We start from the raw sequence: 21700 nt of genomic DNA, 5'->3' as shown, positions 1-21700 counted from the left end.
TTTCATAGTAGTCTAAAGTTTTTGTTGATTATAACATCTCTGACATATAAATAAAGGCCAACATCTGGCCTTTTTTTATGAAATGAAATGTTTAATATACTGTTTCTACTTTCTTTTCTATTTGTAAATAATGAAGTATGTATTTAGAAATAGAGTCCAAAGTTAAACTTTAACCCCAGTAAATGTTTTAGATTTTTAAAATCAAAGTCATCACAACTTAGTAATATGACTTCTTAGGGCATATTTTGTTTTTTACACATCGAAGCCCTGGATCATTCTAAATAATGTTGGGTTGCAATTTATAATCCATAGTGAGCTGTTAGAAGAAAGTCAGTTTCAAGTTGTTGCTAACATAAGAGTTGTCCTTAATTTCTTGACGTTCTTTTACGTGGAGGAAAATTTAAATGTCGGTGAAACCTTTGTTGAATGTTCTATTTATGTTGGTTATTGTTATTACTCTTATAATAACCATTTGGATGCTTAAGTTAACATTAAATTTTATTTACTAAGTAATATGATTTCTATGTGTTCACAGAATAAAGACAATGACACTCTTAAGGATCTACTGAAAGCAAATGTTGAAAAGCCCGTAAAAATGCTTATCTATAGCAGCAAAACACTGGAGCTGCGGGAGACCTCAGTCACACCAAGTAACCTGTGGGGTGGCCAGGGCTTATTGGGAGTGAGCATTCGTTTCTGCAGCTTTGATGGGGCAAATGAAAATGTTTGGCATGTGTTGGTAAGTATCAACTGAGCTGTTACTGGTGGTCACAAAGCAATGTAGAAAGATGTTTTAACAATGGTTGTTTCTGGCTTAATAAGAGTGTAAGGATATTATTAGGCAGTTTTTGCTAAAAATCAGCATTCATTGCTTTTTTAAATATGGATCACTTTTTTTTAAGTTGAGGAAGAGAAGCAAATGTAGAAGTTTAAGAACTTTTTCTAAAAAAAAAAAAAAAAAAAAAAAACTTTTTCTAATGATCATTATAAGAAGATGTATTAAAGTAGATAGCTACAAAAATATTTTAAATATTTGTTAAATATTATATAATTTTTATGCTCAGAAGTTTAAAATATATTCTGTAGTTTCTGACATCTGACACATCTCTAGCAAGACAAAAGAATACAGATTTAAAAAATCAATATAATTAAAAATTGAGACTATAAACTAGATTATTTTATATATATTAATTTTAGTGTGTGTTTTTGTGTCATTCTAGGAAGTGGAACCAAATTCTCCTGCAGCACTGGCAGGTCTTAGACCACACAGTGATTATATTATTGGAGCAGATACAGTCATGAATGAGGTAATTTGTGTGTTTATTAATAGTGAAAACTATATTAAATTTCCTCCTTGATGTTTGAGTTGAGAAAGATATTTGCATGCTTTGCATTTAGAGTTAAAATTTCAGTCTTTGTTGATCAAGCATAACTTATGCCTCAGGGTGTTAAATGGAACATCTGGTAGGTGTCTTATTAGGTATAGCTGTGAGGAGAAACACATACTGTGCGGCAATTGCACAGATTTTGTGTATAATATACAGAAATCTCTGCGTACCTCAAGTCTAAATCAAATTCTCATTTTCAATTGTTCATTGATTTCATTTTCTCTTCCCCTTTTTGCTCAGTGACAACATTAGCTCAGCTATATAGATCCTTTTCCTTGTCTGTTAGCTAGTGGAAGTACACTTTGCTAAGTCAAAAATGAGAGAAAAGGCTGGGCGCAGTGGCTCATGCCTGTATTCTCAGCACTTTGGGAGGCAGAGGTGGGAGAATTACTTGAGCTCAGGAGTTCTAGACCAGTCTGGGCAGCATAGTAAGACCCTATCTCTATAAAAACAAAAATTATCCAGGAATGGCTGTGTGTGCCTGTAGTCCCAGTTACCTGGGAGGCTGAGGTGGAAGGATCACTTGCGCCTGAGAGGTTGAGGCTGCAATAAGCCAAAATCATGCCACTGCACTCTAGCCCTGGCAACAGTTAGAGAGACCCTGTCTCAAAGAAAAAAAAGAGAGAGTAAGAAATAAGGTGCCCAGACAACCAGGTCTTTTTTTTTTTTTTTTTTTTTTTTTTTGAGCTAGAGTCTCACTCTATCGCCCAGGCTAGAGTGTAGTGGCGCAATCTCAGCTCACTGCAACCTCCACCTCCCAGGTTAAAGTGATTGTCCTGCCTCAGCCTCCCAAGCAGCTGGGACTACAGGTGCCCACCACCACGCCCAACTAATTTTTGTACTTTTAGTAGAGACAGTGTTTCACCTTATTGGCCAGGCTGGTCTCAAACTCCTGACCTTGTGATCCACCCGCCTCGGCCTCCCAAAGTGCTGGGATTATAGGTGTGAGTCACTGTGCCCAGCCTGACAAACAGGTCTTAATAATGGGAAGTAAGAGCGGAATATGTAGAACTTGGGTATAGAAGAATTGTACTGAGTACCAACTAGATCTTAAGGAACTGGGCATAAAGCCTTGTATGTAGTAGGCTTTACTTGAATTAATATATTGAATTAAACCTGCTTGGTATATTGGTTTTCAGAAGTGATTTTTATGTCTCGGGCAGGGCCCAGAATCTATTTTTTTCTCTTAGGTTTCTCAAGTGACTCTGATAGTAGCCAGGTTTGAGACACACTGTTCCAAAGTACAGTTAACATAAAACATTTTTCTCCTGTGATGCTTTTGCAGTCTGAAGATCTGTTCAGCCTTATTGAAACACATGAAGCAAAACCACTGAAACTTTATGTGTATAACACAGACACTGATAACTGCCGAGAAGTGATTATTACACCAAATTCTGCATGGGGTGGAGAAGGCAGGTAAGGCCATTTTTTAGATGAAGTTATGACTACTTAAACTTACCAGTCAGATACGTTGTAAACATTGGTTGTTTTTATTTTGAAAGAGCTTACTGGCTTATTATAAGACTCCTCTTTAAAAAAGGGAAGAGCTAGCCTAGAATATTGGAACCCATTTTTTTAAAGTACATATCTAGGGAACATACTATATGTACTATAGTCCTTTTCTTTACTGACCTAAGAGCTAACAGCATTTCTTTTTAATTTGAGGAACTATTGCACATAAGCAGTAATTATCGAAAAGCCTAGGATTTGGAAACTTTCCACCTGTTTTCAAAAGTTTTAGTCCTATGCTGGGAAATGTATAACTTAGTTGCTGCAGGCAGGAAAAGCCTCCATTTGCTCACAGTATCTTTACCCACACTACCTGAGATTCTCCAGCTGAATGTGTTTTGCCGCGAGAATTCCAACTTGTTGCAGTTTGAGAAAAGTAAGATAGATGTGTCATCGAAGAGTCTGGCCTATCTAGGGCAATACTTGATGAAATTATTGTCCATTGCCCAGGTTTGTAAGCACCCAGAAATACGATCTACTCAAGCCATTCAAAATTTATTCACTACAGAGGCACTTCCTTGTATAAAGTAGATTTGCAGAGAAGCTGCTGTATTTATTTGAATGGCAAATTTTCAGTTTGCAGTAGAAAAATACCCCCTCTCCAGTTAGAATACCCAGGTCAGATTAGTACCACAAGAATGCCTGGTGAGCATGGAATCAAACTGGAGGAAGAGATCCTGTGGACAGTGAAGACCAACAGCAAAGAACATCACATATTCTTTCTTTTTTAATTGTGTTGACTAAATTTTGCTGCATTCTTTGGAAGACATTTTTCCTTTTGATGTGTTTAATACTGTCAATTGGCCATTGCGTTAGCTAGGCCCATACAGAACATTTTCCCTAGTCTGCCTCTGACCATGCATTAGGCCTTTCTGTGTCTCTGTTTTTATTCCTTCCTCAGAGGCTGACCACCTTTCATTTATTAAATCTTATTTCTCTTAATTTCATTCTTAGATGATCTTTAAGTTTGCCCAGAGTCTTGCTGTTGCCTCAAGTGCATTGTCTCTTACCACTTAATTAGTTTGATCAGTAAGCACCCTGTTTTCAAATGCAGCTACCCTCTGAAAGGCCATAATTGATCAATATAAATTATTTAATCTTTATTTCTCTAAATCTATGTGAGATCCAGTCCAGTGAGAATTGTAGGGTTTTGTTTGTTTGTTTGGAGACAGGGTCTTCTCTGTTACCTGGGCTGGAGCACAGTCATAGTTCACTGTAGCCTTTAACTCCTGGGGTCAAGCAGTCCTCCTGCCTCAGCTTCCTAAGTACCTGGGACTACAGGTGTACACACTGTACCTGACTAATTTAGAAACTTTTTTTAGAGATGGGGCCTTGCTTTGTTTCCCAGACTAGTCTTGAACTCCTCACTTCAAGCATTCTTCCCACCTTGGCCTCCCAAAGTGCTGGGATTATAGGTGTGAGCCACCATGCCTGGCTGAATTGCAGTTTTGATTGTGAGGGAAGAAGGAACAAATAATTGTGAGATGAAGCATCATTGTGCAAACCAGACTGGTTAAAGAAGAGCAGGGCCTGGCACGGTGGCTTACGCCTGTATTGCTACCACTTTGGGAGGCTGAGGCTGATGGATCACTTGAACCCAGAAGTTCAAGACCAGCCTGGGCAACCTAATGAAACTCCATCTCTACAAAAAATATAAAAATTAGCTGGATGCAGTGTCATGCACCTGTAGTCCGAGCTACTCGGGAGTCTTAGATGGGAGAATTGCTTGAGCGCAGGAGGCGGAGGTTGCAGCCGTGAGCCAAGATCATGGCACTGCACTACAGCCTGGGCAACAGAGTAATAACTTGTCTAAAAAAAACCCAGAAACCAAGAGCTGAAGTTGGCCACTGGCAGCTCACCCAGCTTTTGGTGGCAGTGGAGATAATAGATGATGTGGCAGGGAAATGCACAGAGGTATACATGCATGGCATACTCTGAAAGTGTCAAGTTGTTTGGGAAAGAAAAGACATCATGAGGGAAACATAAGTTGGAACCTGATGTGGAGAGCCTTAAATACCACAGTCAGGAATTCTGATGTATTTTGACCAGTTGAAGCTGTGATAATTGTATCAGTAGGGGTTTTGGGGTTCAAATGGTAAAAACCAGCTGTCAGCATCATAAGCAGATAACATACTTATTGATGTAGATTAGCTCATGTAATCAAAGAAACAGCTAAAGAACCAGATGTAGAAAGGGCAGGACTCGGAAAACCTCTAGAGATTTAGATAAGAAGTATTTGGCAATTTCATCAGCATTCATTCTGCTAAAGCCATTTTTGTTTTTTCTCTGATTTCCAAGGTTTGCAGCCATGGGCAAGAGAAATTGGCCTGGCTTTGACCATGGTTTGCCCTTGGTTTGGGCAGAGCAGACTGATTGACAGTCTCACCAGCACTGCACACAATAGCAGAGAAGTAATTCCACAAAGGGAGGAAAGAGAAACGAATGTTGGGAAGTCGCCAGACTAGAAAGAAGCAATGTGATCACATCTGGTAGCAGTGGGAGGATGAAATAGAAGAGATCTGGGTTGAACATACTTGACTGATTTGTGTCAGGTTCTGAAGGAGAACTATGGAATGTGTAAATGATGTCATCATACAGAAGTGCTTAGAGTGCTTCAGTGGAAAGGCTGTATGTATGTCATTCATTTAGCAAATAATCATCGGTGTCTACCATATGCCAGCAGCTGTGAAGGTAGTAAACAGACAAGGTCTCTGCCCTTAAGGACCTTAACATTTTGTTGAGGGAGATAGATAGTAAATAAATATGCAGTGTGTTGGACGGTGATGAATGCTTGAAAAATAAAGGAGTAAGAGTGGTGTCCACAGTGGAGGAAAGGGTGCCGTTTTCTATGGGATGGTCCAGGAGACCTCTGCTTAGATGACATTACTTAAAAGAATGGAATTTGTTTGTTTTTATATCTTAAAATCTCAAAAAAAAGGGAATGCATATTCGGGGCATCTTGAATCTATGCTCTTGAGTTGCCAAAAAAAAAAAAAAAAAAACTCAAAGAAATACAAGCTGTGATTGATAACATTAAGAAAAAAATGTTTTTATAGCCTAGGATGTGGCATTGGATATGGTTATTTGCATCGAATACCTACACGCCCATTTGAGGAAGGAAAGAAAATTTCTCTTCCAGGACAAATGGCTGGTACACCTATTACTCCTCTTAAAGATGGGTTTACAGAGGTAAGATAATGTTCCTACCTGAGTATATCATGAAGTTTTTACCAAAACAAGTCTATGGCAGTAACACTGTAAGATAGGGTAGATGATGAGTTAAGTATTGATTGTGTTAAATTTGAGGTTCATGGGAAATACCTAGATAGAAGTTAGCTATATGAGTCTGGATTTTAGGAAAAAGGACAGGGCTAGAGATGCAGATTTGGGAATCATCAGCAAAGAGAGGGTAATATAACCCAATGGCTGTTATGATACCTGTACTGGTAGGGATTAGATCTGGCTGGGTCAGAGGACTACAGTCAGAATCTTGAAAATCTGAATGGGCAGAGATCTAGCAAAGGAAGCTCAGCAGAAGGCTAGAGGGAAAACAAAGCTTCAGGAAATTGGACACAGTCAGCCATGTCAGGTACTGCAGAGAAGTCAGGTGAAAGGAGTGAAAAAAAAATAATGTCCTGGGCGAGAGCAATTTCAGAGACTTGCCAGAGGGCAAATACCAAATTGCAAGTCAGCAGAGTGAATGGCTGGAAAGGTGCTGCTGGCTGTTGCTTACTATTTCAAGAAACAATTGAGAAAACAAGGAGAGCTGTGTGTGGGGGTTCATGGGGGGAGCGAGGGGGCTATTACAGGATCAAAGGAAGACTTTTTAAGGAATGAGATATTTGAGCAAGCTTACAGGGTTTTTGAGGTTCCTTAAGGCACCTCAGGGCAGTTAACTCTTGTCTGCACAACTAAGTAAAAACCAAACATCCAAAAAGAAAATGCTGCTGTTGTAAAGACAGAGCTGTTGCCACTGTGGTTTTGTCTATGCAATTTGGTCATCCTCAGTTCTGGAGGAAGGAAAAAGCTGCTGAGAAGTTTCATCCTTGCCATTGCCTCATAGCTAGAGCCAATACAGTTACATGTTCAGACCCCAACCACCATATCCACTGACCATAATCAGGGCTTTCCCAGATGAACCTCTTTCGGTAGTCTGAGAAGATGAAACAGTGACTAGCAGCTAGGGAGAGGGCCGGAATACAGGTTGTCTCAGAGTGTACCAAAGGGCACTGGAGTTGCAGAAGGTGGATTATTCAGAAATGAAACCACCCATCTGTAGAGTCCTTATAGACTCCTTTTTTTCTTCTCCTGAAAAGTGGAGATCTGGCTGCCACATTTATTCACTGATGAGAAAATATTAAATGGACTCATGAGGTTGGAAATCTTGAGAAGTCTATCATGTATTACATTTGATCTTAGTCAAAAGGCTGAGAAGCGATGTCTATCATGTATTAAGACTTCCAGCTGATTTCTTTCCTGATTAAGGAAAGTTAAAATAAATAAATAAACAAACCAGCTGGGAATTCAGAGTGAAGAGGAAAGGAGGGGTGGTTTAAAGGTTGAATAAAATGATTTCCAGGTGGTGAGGAAAGAGGAGAGAGTAGAATCTCTCCTAGTGTGGAAGTATCTAGAACAGTGGGTGCAACTTGGGGTAGAAGCCATGTGTCCCAAGACTGGAAGTGACAGGACAGACTGATGCTTACAGTGCATGGTCCATGACATGTGCCAAAATTAGGAGGGAGTGTGTGGAGGCAGATGTGCCAGATGAAGCTTGTGACAGCTCATATATGAACCAAATATGTATGTGGTTCAGATACATACAGGGCAGGTAAGAGCCAATGTTTGTATTTTCTTTTAAATAAACTTAAGTAATCTTTTCTTTCCTTTTTTTGGAAGGTCCAGCTGTCCTCAGTTAATCCTCCGTCTTTGTCACCACCAGGAACTACAGGAATTGAACAGAGTCTGGCTGGACTTGCTATTAGCTCAACTCCACCGGCTGTCAGTAATGTTCTCAGTACAGGTGTGCAGAAAAATATATTCTGTTTTCAGTCTATTTTATTTTGTAATATTATTGCATAGAATTTTAAAAACTGACCAGACACAGTGGCTCACACCTGTAATCCCAGCACTTTGGGAGGCTAAGGCAGGAGGATTGCCTGAGCTCAGGAGTTCGAGACCAGCAATATGGTAGAACCCTGTCTCTACAAAAAAAAAAAATTAATTAGCCAGGTGTGGTGATGTATGCCTGTAGTCCCAGCTACTCAAGAAGCTGAGATGGGAGAATTGCTTGAGCCTCGGAGGTTGTGGCTGCAGTGAGCCATGATTGTGCCACTGCATTCCAGCCTGAGCAACAGAGCGAGACTCTGTCTCAAAAAAAAGAATTCTAATAATTAATGCCAGTGTACCTTGAAAACTGCATATGTACTCTGTGTTGACAGGTCCTGGCTGTGAAAACTTGTTCTAAATCACCATGTGGATACATACGGAGCTTAAATCTCTTTCCTGCATATTTTAGACCCTGAGCTTTCCTTAGGTTCTACAACTTGTAAAGTCAGAACTTGTAAAGTCAGACTTTAAATTCTGTTAAACTGCTCTGGTTACTCAACAAATGTTTGCGTGTTTCTGAAATAGTAGGCGCTAGAGATGCAAAAGTCAGTATGAACTCCTTTCTGAGGAGCTCAGTCTTGCTTAGGGGACATGTGCCTGTCTCCTCCTTTTTCTTTTTTCTTTTTTTTGAGGCAAGAGTTTCTCTCTTGTTGCCCAGGCTGGAGTGCAGTGGTGCGATCTTGGCTTACTGCAACCTCCACCTCCACGATTCAAGTGATTCTCATGCATCAACCTCAGAAGTAGCTGGGATTACAGGCGCATGCCGCCACACCCAGCTAATTTTTGTATTTTTAGGAGACACGGGGTTTCGCCATGTTGGCCAGGCTGGTCTTGAACTCCGGAACTCACGTGATCAGCCCTCCTCAGTCTCCCAAAGTGCTGGGATTACAGGTTTGAGCCATTGCAACTGGCCTCCTTCCTTTTCTTCATTCCTTGTTCAACCTAATGTAGTCCTTTTTGTTTGTTTTGGGTTTTTGTTATTTTTTTTAATTGCTTTCTGGGCGCGGTGGCTCACGCCTGTAATCCCAGCACTTTGGGAGGCCGAGGCGGGTGGATCACGAGGTCAAGAGATCGAGACCATCCTGGTCAACACGGTGAAACCCCGTCTCTACTAAAAATACAAAAAATTAGCTGGGCATGGTGACGCGTGCCTGTAATCCCAGCTACTCAGGAGGCTGAGGCAGGAGAATTGCCTGAACCCAGGAGGCGGAGGTTGCGGTGAGCCGAGATCGCGCCATTGCACTCCAGCCTGGGTAACAAGAGTGAAACTCTGTCTCAAAAAAAAAAAAAGATAAAATGCATATTACTGCATATTACTATACAATTGACCTGCTGAAAGTATACAATCCAGTGTTTTTTAGTGTATTTGTAGAGTTGTACAACCAATAACCTCAGTCAATTTCAGAATATTCCATCACACCAAAAGAAACCCTGTACCCATTATCACGTTCTATCACCTAGGCTGGAGTGTAGTGGCACGACCTGGGCTTACTGCAACCCTCCGCCTCCCAGGTTCAAGTGATTCTCTGCCTCAGCCTCCCAAGTAGCTCGTGCTACAGGCACATACCACCATACCTGGCTAATTTTTGTGTTTTTAGTAGAGACAGGGTTTCACTATATAGGCCAGGCTGGTCTCAAACTCCTGACCTCGTGATCCTGGGTCTGAGCAATTCTCCTGCCTCAGCCTCCTGAGTACCTGGGACTACAGGTGTGCACCACTGTGCCTGGCTAATTTTTTGTATTTTTAGTAAAGACGGGGTTTCACCATGTTGGCCAGGCTGGTCTCAAAAGAACTACTGACCTCAGGTGATCCACCCGCCTCAGCCTCCCAAAGTGCTGGGATTACAGGTGTGAGCCACCGCGCCCGGCCCCAGATGCTCTTCTGATTTTAGGAGATAGTTGACATGTCTCTTCAAGCCCCAGTTTCTCTTTGACATTTTAAATCTTTCCTTACATTGTAGTTATACTTGTATTGTCTTATAAGCATATGCACAGAGATCCCTGGCTTATGGCACTGCAGAGAAATGGCTTCTGTTAAAGACAAATGTAAATAAAGCAGTAATTACTCAAGAGACTGAAAAAAATTGACATCATCATTTTTGAGTAAATAAATTTGAAAAGACTAAAATGTTCTAGCATAATAACAAGTGAGAAACAACTTTTGGAAGGGCATTTAGTTTTCTGTCTTCACTTTTCATTATATTGCTTGCAAAGAAACCCATACAATGTGGCATAATGTAATATAATAGCCTATGTAATATAACTGTAGAGATATAAAAGTAACTGTAGAGAAATAAAAGTATGTATATTTTTAAACTTTTTTGTGGATGTGAAGATTTTTGGATTATAAAATTTTTAGAAAATGACTACCATTTTGAAGTGGCATTCATCATTGTGACCTTTTCAGTGCACGCCTCACACTTTCTGTTCTCCTTCCCTGCTTGATTTTTCTGCAGTATGTCACCTTTTTTTTTTTTTGGAGATGGAGTCTTGCATTGTCGCCCAGGCTGGGGTGGAGTGGTGTGATCTTGGCTTACTGGAACCTCTGCCTCCCAGGTTCAAGTGATTCTCTTGCCTCAGCCTCCCAAGTAGCTGGGATTATAGGCACTCACCACCATACCAACTTAATTTTTGTATTTTTAGTAGAGACAGGGTTTCACCATGTTGCCCAGGCTTGTCTTGAACCGCTGACCTCAGGTGATCCACCTGCCTCAGCCTCCCAAAGTGCTGGGATTACAGGCATGAGCCACCACACCTGGCCCAAGTGTATCACCATTTTACATGCTATGTACTTTACTTACTTGATTTTTCTCCTTTCCTTTTCTTGCCCCTCATTAGAACATAAATTTCCTGACGGTTGTGATTTCTGTTTTCTTCAAGTTGTAAAGTGCCTCGGTGCCTAGAACAATGTGTAACATACAGTAGGTGCCCCCAAAAACTTGAATGAATGACCACGCTCAAGTATGCATCCAACTCCCTTGAGAATCTGATGAAAGCAAAGAACCTGCCTTCCAAAAATTGTTGTATACAATTTTAGGAGCTTCACAGACCCCCTGAAGCCCATTTGTGGGCCCTAGATTTAGAATTCCTGGCTTAGATTTAGTCAGTTATTTTTGAGACTTGTGAATGTATCCTTTAAGAATGAAAAGAAACTTATGTTAAAGACTTTATTGGGAAATAGAAGAAATTTGCTTAACCAATCCAAGCTGCTTTTATTTTCTTAAAACCAAGAATTCAAAACAAATATGAAAAAATGATAGCATTGCTATTGTGTGTGACCACTTAACAAAGCACACAGTCACTAACATTTTGGTACAGAGTAGAGAACTGCTTCTTATATTTGAGTGAAATTATGCAGTCTGGGATCCAGTAGAGCATTTGCCAGTGCTGCAGTTAGACTTTTTTCTTATTTTTGCTTGCCTCTGAATTCCGTAGAAAAGTAGGCAAATGAATAAATAATAGACCATCTGCATAGTTGGTTCATACTTTTAGGCACAATTTATTCCCACTACCATATTTATGCAGATCTGTAAGACAAAATCTGGAATCAGTGTGCTAGATAAATGAAAATGAATGCTAAATTAGTGAAAGATGTGCTTTCATTTATTGTTTCAACATCAGCAAAACCTCCCACTGGGGTAAGTGGTAAACATGACTAGGCGGTATCCTAAGGCTGACTTGTACACGAAAACTATAACCTCCTCAAGCTAACGTTAGTACAAATGGAAATGTGTTAGACTTCAAAGGACTATCACAGAACCTAAGGTCAAAAGGAAATGGACATTCAGGAAGCCAGGTCATTGTCTCCATTCTAGAGGTTCATATGCTGTTTTGTCTCTTTCAGGCTACCTAAGACATGCTCTGCTTTCACAAACCAGCATTCTCTGTTTCACAGGACCCATAGTCCCCCTGAAACCCCAGGCTTACGTGGCATCTTAATTTAGGAGCCCAGTAGAGATTGACTAGAATCCTTGTGTCCCATTTACAAATGTCTAAGATAGTTTTCTATTCCCGCACTGCTTAGGTCAGGCGTAAACCTCCCATCCAGTGAGCTGGGCTGGGAGTGGGATTGCACGGCCTCCTGCCCTCTTGGCCCAGGCTCTGGTAACAGCCTTTGTTAAGAGAAGAGCTGTGGGCAACATTAGTGGAGCTGCCATAAAGGGTGACATACAATCAGTTGCAGCTGCAAATTGGGACCAAATGAAAACCCGACAGTGGTGTAGGAGGGGACTGAAGATTGTCCTAATGTGTTCTGTTCATTTTTTGTCCACTAAATTTGTTAGAAATGAAAAGACTGTGCTTTCATTTTAGGTGTACCAACAGTACCGTTATTGCCACCACAAGTAAACCAGTCCCTCACTTCTGTGCTACCAATGAACCCAGCTACTACATTACCAGGTAACCACCAGGGGACTAGAGATGTGGCTAATGATAATAGCATTACTAATATTTGCATCTTAAAAACAATGAAAAATACTATACCTATGTGGTAACTTTTTATGTCTTTTAATCTCAATTTATCTCGGCAGTAAGTTTGTGATAAATGAGAGCTAGGGCAACTCTTTTTAGTAGCCAAAGAACCAGAGATGTCAGTCATCAGCTAGTTAGCTGCAGAGCCTAGCAGTCCTTACCCCCAGCCAGCAGCCACCTGCCACCCCTGCAACTCCACAGTGCAGCAGCAGCAGCCAGGAATTGGTAATCTACAGAAGTCCATTCTCCAGTGTCTCCTTAGTGACAGATGAACAGTTGTTCGTGTGAGCAGACACTATGTCCTGGAAGAGAAGGCTCCTTATTTGGGTCTTTAGTAGCTCTAACAGTAAATTAAATGTTTGTGTTTTTCTCTTTGTATTCCTAGTGAAGACCAAGTCCCTTTATCCAGCCTATAATAATCAAATATTACTTCAGTGATCAAATATACTTTCATTGTGAGGGCTTTTAATATATAGCTAAAAATGTCATTATCCAAGCATATTAAGCCATGAACCAAATATGTGCACACACACAATGATAAAGCAAGTGTGCTGACACGTGGAGATGTGGGAAGTTGGGTAAAAGGTATATGTGGGGATTATTTGTACTACTTTTGCAACTGTAAGTCTGCAATTATTTTTCAGAATAAGAAATTTAAAATGCCATAGAGACTGTAAACCTCAGCCATCAAAGAAAAATTCAGTTTCATTTTTTGCCATATTCACTGAAACAAATCAGCCTTTTCTCCAAGGCACTCGGGCCATAATCATTCTTATTCCAGAGCATTAGGAGTATTATTTATTTTCATCTTTACCCATTTAGCCACCTAATCCATCTAATCACTTGGGTATAGAAATATATTTCAGTTAAGTGAAATTTCGTTGTTGTTAATGCGATTATGATACAAACTGCCACACATTAGGTGGACTTCTGCTACTATCACTTGGAAGTGGCTAGGATTGTTTTTAATACACATGGATTTATTTCTTCCCCAGGTCAAGTGATTTCCCTTTTGTGCTTTTCTGCCTTCTGTTCAGGTCTGATGCCTTTACCTGCAGGACTGCCCAACCTCCCCAACCTTAGCCTCAACCTCCCAGCACCACACATCATGCCAGGGGTTGGCTTACCAGAACTCGTGAACCCAGGTACGTTGCAGACCTCACCCTCCTAGGATACTCTCTAATAAAAAGTTTCATTCAGGAATGCCCATCCTCTTCAGTTTTTTTCTGGAAAGAGTGAATCTGTTCAAAAAATTTCAGCTACTTCAAATAACTATTCATCTTTTTTGTTTAAAAAGTTTAAGAGCACACCTATTATCCCAGCACTTTGGTAGGCCAAGGTGGTGGGTGGATCACCTGAGGTCAGGAGTTCAAGACCAGCCTGGCCAACATGGTGTGAAACCCTGTCTCTACTAAAAATACAAAAATTAGCTGGGCATGGTAACACCTGCCTATAATCCCAGCTACTTGGGAGGCTGAGGTAGGAGAATTGCTTGAACCCAGGAGGTGAAGGTTGTAGTGAGCTGAGATTGCACCACTGTACTCCAGCCTAGGTGACAGAATGAAACTCCATCTCAAAATAAAAATAAAAATGAAGTACTAGTAGTAAAGTCAAAGAACCATTTACTGTCTCAGCGCTCACCCCGCCTTTCCTTTTGTGCCCTGTATTCTTGGCTGCTCCTCTGCCCTTTCCCCAAATTTGACAGGCTCTCAGCAGTGAGGGTTTCACCAGCCGGCAGTTGCCCTTTGAACCTGTGCTTTATACCTTGCTTTTCCTTTGTTTCTTGAAGTAATTACCCATTCCTTCATTCTGCATTTTAAATTTTTTTTTTTTTTTTTTTTCTTTGAGACCAGAGTCTCACCCTGTTGCCCAGGCTGGAGTGCAGTGGTGTAATCTCATCTCACCTCACGGCAGCCTCCGCCTCCTGGATTCAAGCAATCCTCCTACCTCGGTGCCATTGTAGTCCCTAGTAGCTGGGACTACAGGTGTGTGCCACCAAGCTAATTTTTGTATTTTTTTTTTTTAATAGAGACAAGGTTTTGTCATGTTGCCCAGGCTGGTCTCTAGCTCCTGGGCTCAAATAATCCTCCCACCTCGGCCTTCCAAAGTGCTGGGATTACAGGCGTGAGCTACCACGCCTGGCCTTGCATTTTAAGATCATTATAATGAGCCCACCAAATATAATGTAAATGGTTGTCAATCACAGATTTTAAGCAGAGGCAGGGTACCCCTGTTGAGGACAGTGGAGGGGACGATAATCCAGACCCCTCCCTTCTGCTGCCTTCGCAGGATGGTTGTTGCCTACCTCTTCCTGTTGTCTGTCAAAAGTGCAGCTGTAACTCAGCTTGCAGCCGGCCTGGGTGAGCATGAGTCCCCCTGTCTGAAATCCAGTGTAGCTGTGTTACCTGCTGGGTGGGCTGCTATCTGTCCTGACTGGATCATTTCTTCCCTGAGCCAGTTCCCCCAGTGCTGGGCCAGGTCACATAGAGCCTAGAAGCTGAGAACCTATTCCTCTAGGCAGCCTTGATAGGGAATAGTTAGCCCTGCCAGGGCCTCCATCTGGAAAGGTGGTGATTTGTGTTACCTACTCAGCTTCAGTTTCCTTAATGAAATGTAAATAAAAATAGCCCTTTGGCGATGCCTGCTGCCCTTTCAGTGCTGGGAAGATGTATGATCTGTGCTGTTTCTGTCCTAGGTCTACCACCTCTGTCTTCCTTGCCCCCCCGAAACTTACCTGGCATTGCACCTCTCCCCCTGCCATCTGAGTTCCTCCCATCATTCCCCTTGGTTCCAGAGAGCTCTTCTGCAACAAGCTCAGGGGAGCTGCTGTCTTCCTTCCCGCCCACCGGCAGCCCACCTTCCGACCCTGTCACAACTACTGCAAAGGCAGACACTGCCTCCTCACTCACTGTGGATGTGACACCCCCCACTGCCCAGGCCCCTGCCACTGTTGAGGACAGAGTCAGCGACTCCACTCCAGTCAGCGAGAAGCCTATTTCTGCGGCTGTGGATGCCAATGCTTCTGAGTCACCTTAACTTTGAACTGTCCTTCAGAATCGGCGTGGTATATTTATTTAACCACGGGAGCGTGTCTGGAAATGCAAACTATCATTAATTGCATACTAGTTTGTACCGTATGTGTAGGCATCCTGTAAATAATTGCAAGGGGAAAACTAAACAAGAGGACGTGCGTTGTATCCTGCCAGGTTGAGTGGGGCTCATGCTCTAGGGAGAGAGATGGCAGAAAGTGCTTGTATTTTAAACAACCAAAAAGAATGAAGGGTGGCTTGCTGCCAGGCTTCCACCGACATTCCTAGGGGTGTGTGTCTTCAGGAAAGGTGATGGCAGGGTGTCCACGAGGCTCCTTGTCCCTTGCTGCTCCTTCCCTAAGAAAATGAAATATTCTATGCCTAGTACTCACACGCAACATTTCTTGTACTTTGTAAGTCGTTTGCGAGAATGCAGACCACCTCACTAAACTAAATGGTAAAGAGATTTTACTTTTGGTCTCCGGGAGTCGCATCTCTATTAAGGTTTACACAGAAATTCCACCTGAAGACTTGTGTTAAAGTTCCACAGTGTGCACTGTTATTTGAACGTCTTTTTATTCAGCCTATACAGGGATCCTTGTTTTGAGCTCTCAGAATCACTCAGACAACATTTTGTAACTGCTGCTGTTGCTTTCTACATCCACCTTCTAAAGTGGCATTTCAAAAGAAATAAAGAAGGTGTCGCAGTTTTAAACCAGAAGGTGGCACTCTGTGGCTCCCTGTAGTAGTAGTATAGCTATACTGGGAAAGCATAGATACAGCAATAAAGTACAATAATTTTACTTTTTTTCTTGTGTTACATCTAAATTACAATCCTTAATTGCCACATGTGCACTTATTACTCTCCAGTATGTCACGCATCTTTAACTTTTCATGTCCTATGCTTGCTTTCTCCTGTTTTCTAAGAGATGGTAAGTTAACTGGAATTGATTTACTGAATGAAATTAAATGCAGCTATTCCTGTTTTTGAAATAAGACCAAAGTGATTCCTCAGTTATTGCCCTGGTATGAATCTGAAGATGCTCATCCCCTGCAGAGAGGATGTGGCTGAGGTGGCAGCACCTCATGTCACCCTCATGTCACTCGCCCCTGGCTGCCCTGCTGGACGCTGGAGGTCAACGCCAGCCTAGCACTCTCCCAGGAAGCCCAGTGCCAAACAGTTACAGGGGTAGATCGGTTTCTGGAGCCAGGTTTGTACTTAAAACTGAATTATGAAAGAAGGCTCCAGCCCTAATCATAGCTGCTTCTGTTTACACTGTGGAAATGTTTCTAGAATATTTCAGTTAGTAATCCTATTTTTTGAAAAAGAGCTTGTAACAGGTGAAGAAAATATTCACAAGCACATTTAAATGTTACAATTTTTGACTTTCCAGGATAGGAAAAGTTGAAGTTACTACCTTCCAAAAGATTTCTTAAAACAAACATTAAGATCTCCTTAATATTTGTTGCTTTACATTAAAAAACAGCTATTAAGGAGATCACTTAGTGAAAAGCAAGTGAGTAATTTTTAAGTTACACAAGATGATTTTTTTAAAAGCAGGTCTTCCGAGGCAGTGGCTGTGAACTCCGGTGCAGGCACGGCTCTCATTTGGGAGCAGTAACAGCCTGGGTGCTCTTCTGGGCAGATGTCCCTGGCATAAATGAAACACTAATCTCTAGTGAGGTTGAGGGTTTTTTTTGTTTGTTTGTTTGTTTGTTTTTGAAACAGGGTCTTGCTCTGTCACCCAGGCTAGAGTGCAGTGGCTTGATCTTGGCTCACTGCAGCCTTGACTTTCTGAGCTCAAGCCATCCTCCCACCTCAGCCTTCTAAGTAGCTGGGACCACAGGTGTGTGCCACCATGATGGTGAGGGAATCTTAACATTCACTTGGGAAGTGGACACAGACTTGGCCTGGATTGGCTCATTGGATCTTCCCTGAGGCGGAAGGTACTTCATTATTCTCTGCTGTCTTGGGAAAAACCATTTTGAGTCTTTAACAGTGATAGATCTGCTACCGGGTTCCAGAAACACGGATGTAAGAGAGCTTTCCTGACAGTTGGCCACTTTCTGTGGCCCTGTAGGGAGACAGACCAGGGAATCAGTCCTTAGGGCCAAGGCAGAAGGATTGCTTGAGCCCAGGAGTTCACTGCAGCCTGGGCAACATAGAGAGACCCTGTCTACAAAAAAAATTAAAAATTAGCTGGGCATGGCGGCACATGCCTGGAGTTCCAGCTACTCAGGAGGCTGAGGTGGGAGGATCGCTTGAGCACAGGAAGTCAAGGCTGCAGTGAACTGTGAGGAAGCCATGCAGGGTTAGGAAAAATCTTGAATGTTTGTGTCCATGGGGCTGGGTCCTATGTGCTGGGCTAGGGAGTTTGAACTTCTGCTTAAATACGGCAGTCATGAAGGCTGAAGGGCAGCGGCAGTTGGGAACCAGTTTCAGGAGGGACGCTGACCTGAACCTCCCTTGCTAGCTAAGACTCTTTTAAGTCTTGGATGATGACTCTGTTAGTCTGTACTCATACTCCTATAAAGAAATACCCAAGACTGGGTAATTTATAAAAGAAAGAGGTTTAATTGCCGGGCGCGGTGGCTCAAGCCTGTAATCCCAGCACTTTGGGAGGCCGAGGCGGGTGGATCACGAGGTCAAGAGATCGAGACCATCCTGGTCAACATGGTGAAACCCCGTCTCCACTAAAAATTACAAAAAATTAGCTGGGCATGGTGGTGTGTGCCTGTAATCCCAGCTACTCAGGAGGCTGAGGCAGGAGAATTGCCTGAACCCAGGAGGCGGAGGTTGCGGTGAGCCGAGATCGCGCCATTGCACTCCAGCCTGGGTAGGTAACGAGTGAAACTCCGTCTCAAAAAAAAAAAAAAAAAAAGAGGTTTAATTAACTTAGTTCCACGTGGCTGGGGAGGCCTCAGGAAACTTAGAATCATGGCAAAAGGCAAAGGGGGAGCAAGAACCTTCTTCACATGGCAGCAGGAGAGAGAAGCCCAAGCCCGGGAAATGCCAGAGGCTTATAAAACCATTATATCTCATGAGAACTCACTCTCACCGAGAACAGCATGGGGGAAACCACCCCCACAGTCCAATCACTTGCCACCGGATCCCTCCCTCAACACGTAGGGCTTGGCTTATGAGAACTATAATTCAAGAAGAGATTTGGGTGGGACACAGCCAAACCATATCAGTGACTTTACCTTTTCCCTCTGATTTTTGTTCATGTTTTATCTTTAGTCCATTACTAATTGTGCTTACCTGGGAGCAGCTTAACTTAGCTCATTTCCTGAAAATTCTGAAGACCTCTTCCTCACCTGAGAGGCACCTACTGAAGCTCAAAGATGGCTCCGCCTTGGATGTCTAAACACTTCTGCCCTTGACTACAGTGAAGATGTGAGACCAGCAGGTTGCTGGAGCTGTGGGAGTGACGTGGAAGCCCTGGTCCCACCTTCAAGGAACCTATGGTTTAGGTGGGAGCATGAGGCAACTTCATGCAAACCTCAGCAAGAGAAGAGTCTCAGCTGAGCAGAGACCGGGAATGTCGAGTCTGGGTGAAGGGAACATACTCTGGCAGCTGAAGAAGCCTTACCCAGACCTACATTGTATCAGGTGGAGAAGGGGTTTCCAGCAGCAGTTGGCTACAGGTGCATTTTGTTAGAAAATTAAATACATGTTATTTCAAGGATTTATTTGTGGAAAGTTTTTTCTTGCAGAGAGTGGCCCTATTTTTTTAAGTTAACTTTTGAAGGAAGGTTGGGTCTTCCCCCTGTGACCCTGAAGATGAAGTCCTTCTTTAATTATCTGACTTTCCAGCAAGTTTTCAACCCTGTCTTCAGATTAGAATCGCTTCAAGTAGATAGAATATGATTCCTGGCATCTTGAAGTTTTTAAAAACTTCTCCAGGGAAGGGGGTGAGCGCCACCATACTAAACACATTTCTTCCTCCTGGGTGGGCCTGTTTAACTTCGGGAGGTAACGGGCATAGGAAGGTCATTGTTCTTGCTGGGTGTTTACTTTTACCACTAAGCAAAGTGCATAGGTTAGAGGAAATATCCTTTTATCACTTTTTTTTTTTTTTTTTTTGCATTAGATCTAGGAAGAACAGTGTCTGGCTTGGCCAACCAAAGTGTTCCTTTATAAGCCTTTTGTATATGGAGCCAATTGATAAAATGGGGAATTAATGCCACATCTAATTCAAGCACTAGGACTCCTCGGAAGGGCAAGTGGGACCCACTCCCAGCTGGGGACTACAGGTGAGGCGGATGGGGAGGGGTGAGGAGTGGGGACAGGTGCAGATGCCGCCCCACTGCCTCTCCAGGGAGTTACACAAACATGGGTACTCTGGTCACTGACAGTTTAAAGAAAACACCACATTGGAGCCATTAATGGAGGTGGGCCTTGGACTTTCAGTGTGATCACAGTTGAGGTTACACCGTATTTCCTGGCAAGAAATAGATCAAAGCCCACGCTCCATGAAGGCTGCTGGGGCTTGGGATAGTAACAGTAGCCAGCGTTAAGCGTTGACTGTTGTTCATGGGGTGAAGAAAGATAAGAGCGCTCTACCGAGCAAACAGCAGGAAGCACACGGGTTCCCCCCAGGCATGTTGCCTTTGAACTCCCCTGTATATATCAAAATGTGAATTAATTCCCAACATTTAAAAATCAGAAGGTTTCACGTAAATCCAGATTTCTGGTTTCACTTGTCACAAGATCTGGTAACAGCCCTACAGAGAAGTGAACACCTCCTGGAGTCTGTCCTCTGGTCTCCAATTCCCAGAGCCCCACCTGTGAGTGCCAACTCGCCTCCCACCACCGATAGGTGCCTCGGTTTGCAGAGCCCTGTGTTATCCTGGTAGTAACATGGCTGAGGCTGGGGAGAGGGGAGGGATGGCTGGGAAAACAAGGCTTCCTTACAGTCAGCAGGGCCAGAACCCATGGGGACCCGGGATCAGAAAACAAGGTCCTTCACGAATTTCATTATTTGGGATCCAGTGAATTGGGTGGAATAGTCACTAAGGTTAACAAAAATTGAAGCAGTCACTTAGCAAAGCTGAGGGAGAAAATGTCCCTGCACAATGACTGGGACAGTAACAGCAATTTGGATTTCACCAGCCTCTTTTCCTAAAGCCATATTCTGGGTCCCTAAACCCATTGATTATTTACCTTAACAACCAACTCCATTGGAATTGATCAGTTCTCTTTTTCCAGGGACCAAGGGTTGTGAATAAGAGATGAATCCCTGACTGGCTCTCTTACCTTCCATACTTCATGCCTCACTTCCTGGGAGGGGCCTGTTTGCCCAGCTCTGCCCAGGCTGGCCTGGTTTGAGACTCACACTATTCTTAGTGAGGCTCAGGGCAGCCCTCTTCCAGAAGCACTTGAATTATGGTGGCTGGGGTTGGGGTTATAGAAACTTCTCATTTCTTCTCATAAACTTGCCTATTGCCAGAATTTTTAAAAACATTTGAAGTAATTTTTATTTTATTTTTATTTTTGAGATGGAGTCTCTGTCGCCCAGGTTGGAGTACAGTGGTGCAATCTCAGCTCACTGAAACCTCCACCTCCCAGGTTCCAGCAATTCTCCTGTCTCAGCCTCCCCAGTAGTTGGGATTACAGGCATGCACCACCATTTTTATTTTTAGTAGAGACGGAGTTTCGCCATGTTGGTCAGGCTGATCTCGAACACCCGACCTCAGGTGATCCACCCGCCTCAGCCTCCCAAAGTGCTGGCATTACAGGCCTAAGTCACCACGTCCAGCTTTGAATTACTTTTTTTTTTCCCCCCATTTATTTATTTTGTTGCATTTTAGGTTGAATTACTTTTTAATCACTAAAAACAATAGTATTTTGATCTAGGGGGTGAATGGGAGACTTAGCCAGAGAAAGCCTTTCATTTCAGTCTGTCCAGGATGACCCCTGCTGCAGGGGCTGGCAGCGTTTTTCCCCAGCAGCGTCATGACTGGTCAGAGGGAGCTCTGCTAAAAACCCCCAACCCTGTCCCTAAATTAGAATTATCCATGAAATTTCCCTTAATAGACTGGCCCTGTGACTGATTTGCAATGCTGTGTTGTGTTTGTAAATCAGTTTGGCCAGAACGAACTGTCTGTGTAGCTCAGACAGCTATGCTGAAAGGAGAGCCCAGAAACACAATGGCAGGAGTCCACGTTGTGCCCAGGCGCTGTTTGGGGCTCTAG

General features: G+C 42.7%; 1 protein-coding gene across 1 annotated transcript in view; it reads left to right on the top strand.

Annotated features, from left to right (window-relative positions):
- GORASP2 (golgi reassembly stacking protein 2) overlaps positions 1-16491 on the top strand; it is a 36863-nt gene extending 20372 nt beyond the window's left edge. Inside the window, exons 3-10 of the mRNA XM_032293006.1 lie at positions 536-739; positions 1221-1307; positions 2674-2804; positions 5954-6086; positions 7794-7917; positions 12315-12401; positions 13511-13618; positions 15169-16491. Of these exons, the coding sequence (XP_032148897.1) occupies positions 536-739; positions 1221-1307; positions 2674-2804; positions 5954-6086; positions 7794-7917; positions 12315-12401; positions 13511-13618; positions 15169-15509 (1215 nt within the window). The 3' untranslated portion in view covers positions 15510-16491. The remainder of the gene's footprint in view (positions 1-535; positions 740-1220; positions 1308-2673; positions 2805-5953; positions 6087-7793; positions 7918-12314; positions 12402-13510; positions 13619-15168) is intronic.
- The last annotated feature ends 5209 nt before the right edge of the window (positions 16492-21700 follow it).

The sequence above is a fragment of the Sapajus apella genome, unplaced genomic scaffold (assembly GCF_009761245.1).
Source record: "Sapajus apella isolate SASKATOON/1434 unplaced genomic scaffold, GSC_monkey_1.0 scaffold28, whole genome shotgun sequence".
Classification (NCBI taxonomy): Eukaryota; Metazoa; Chordata; class Mammalia; order Primates; family Cebidae; genus Sapajus; species Sapajus apella.
This window is presented reverse-complemented; position numbering and strand designations above follow the sequence as displayed.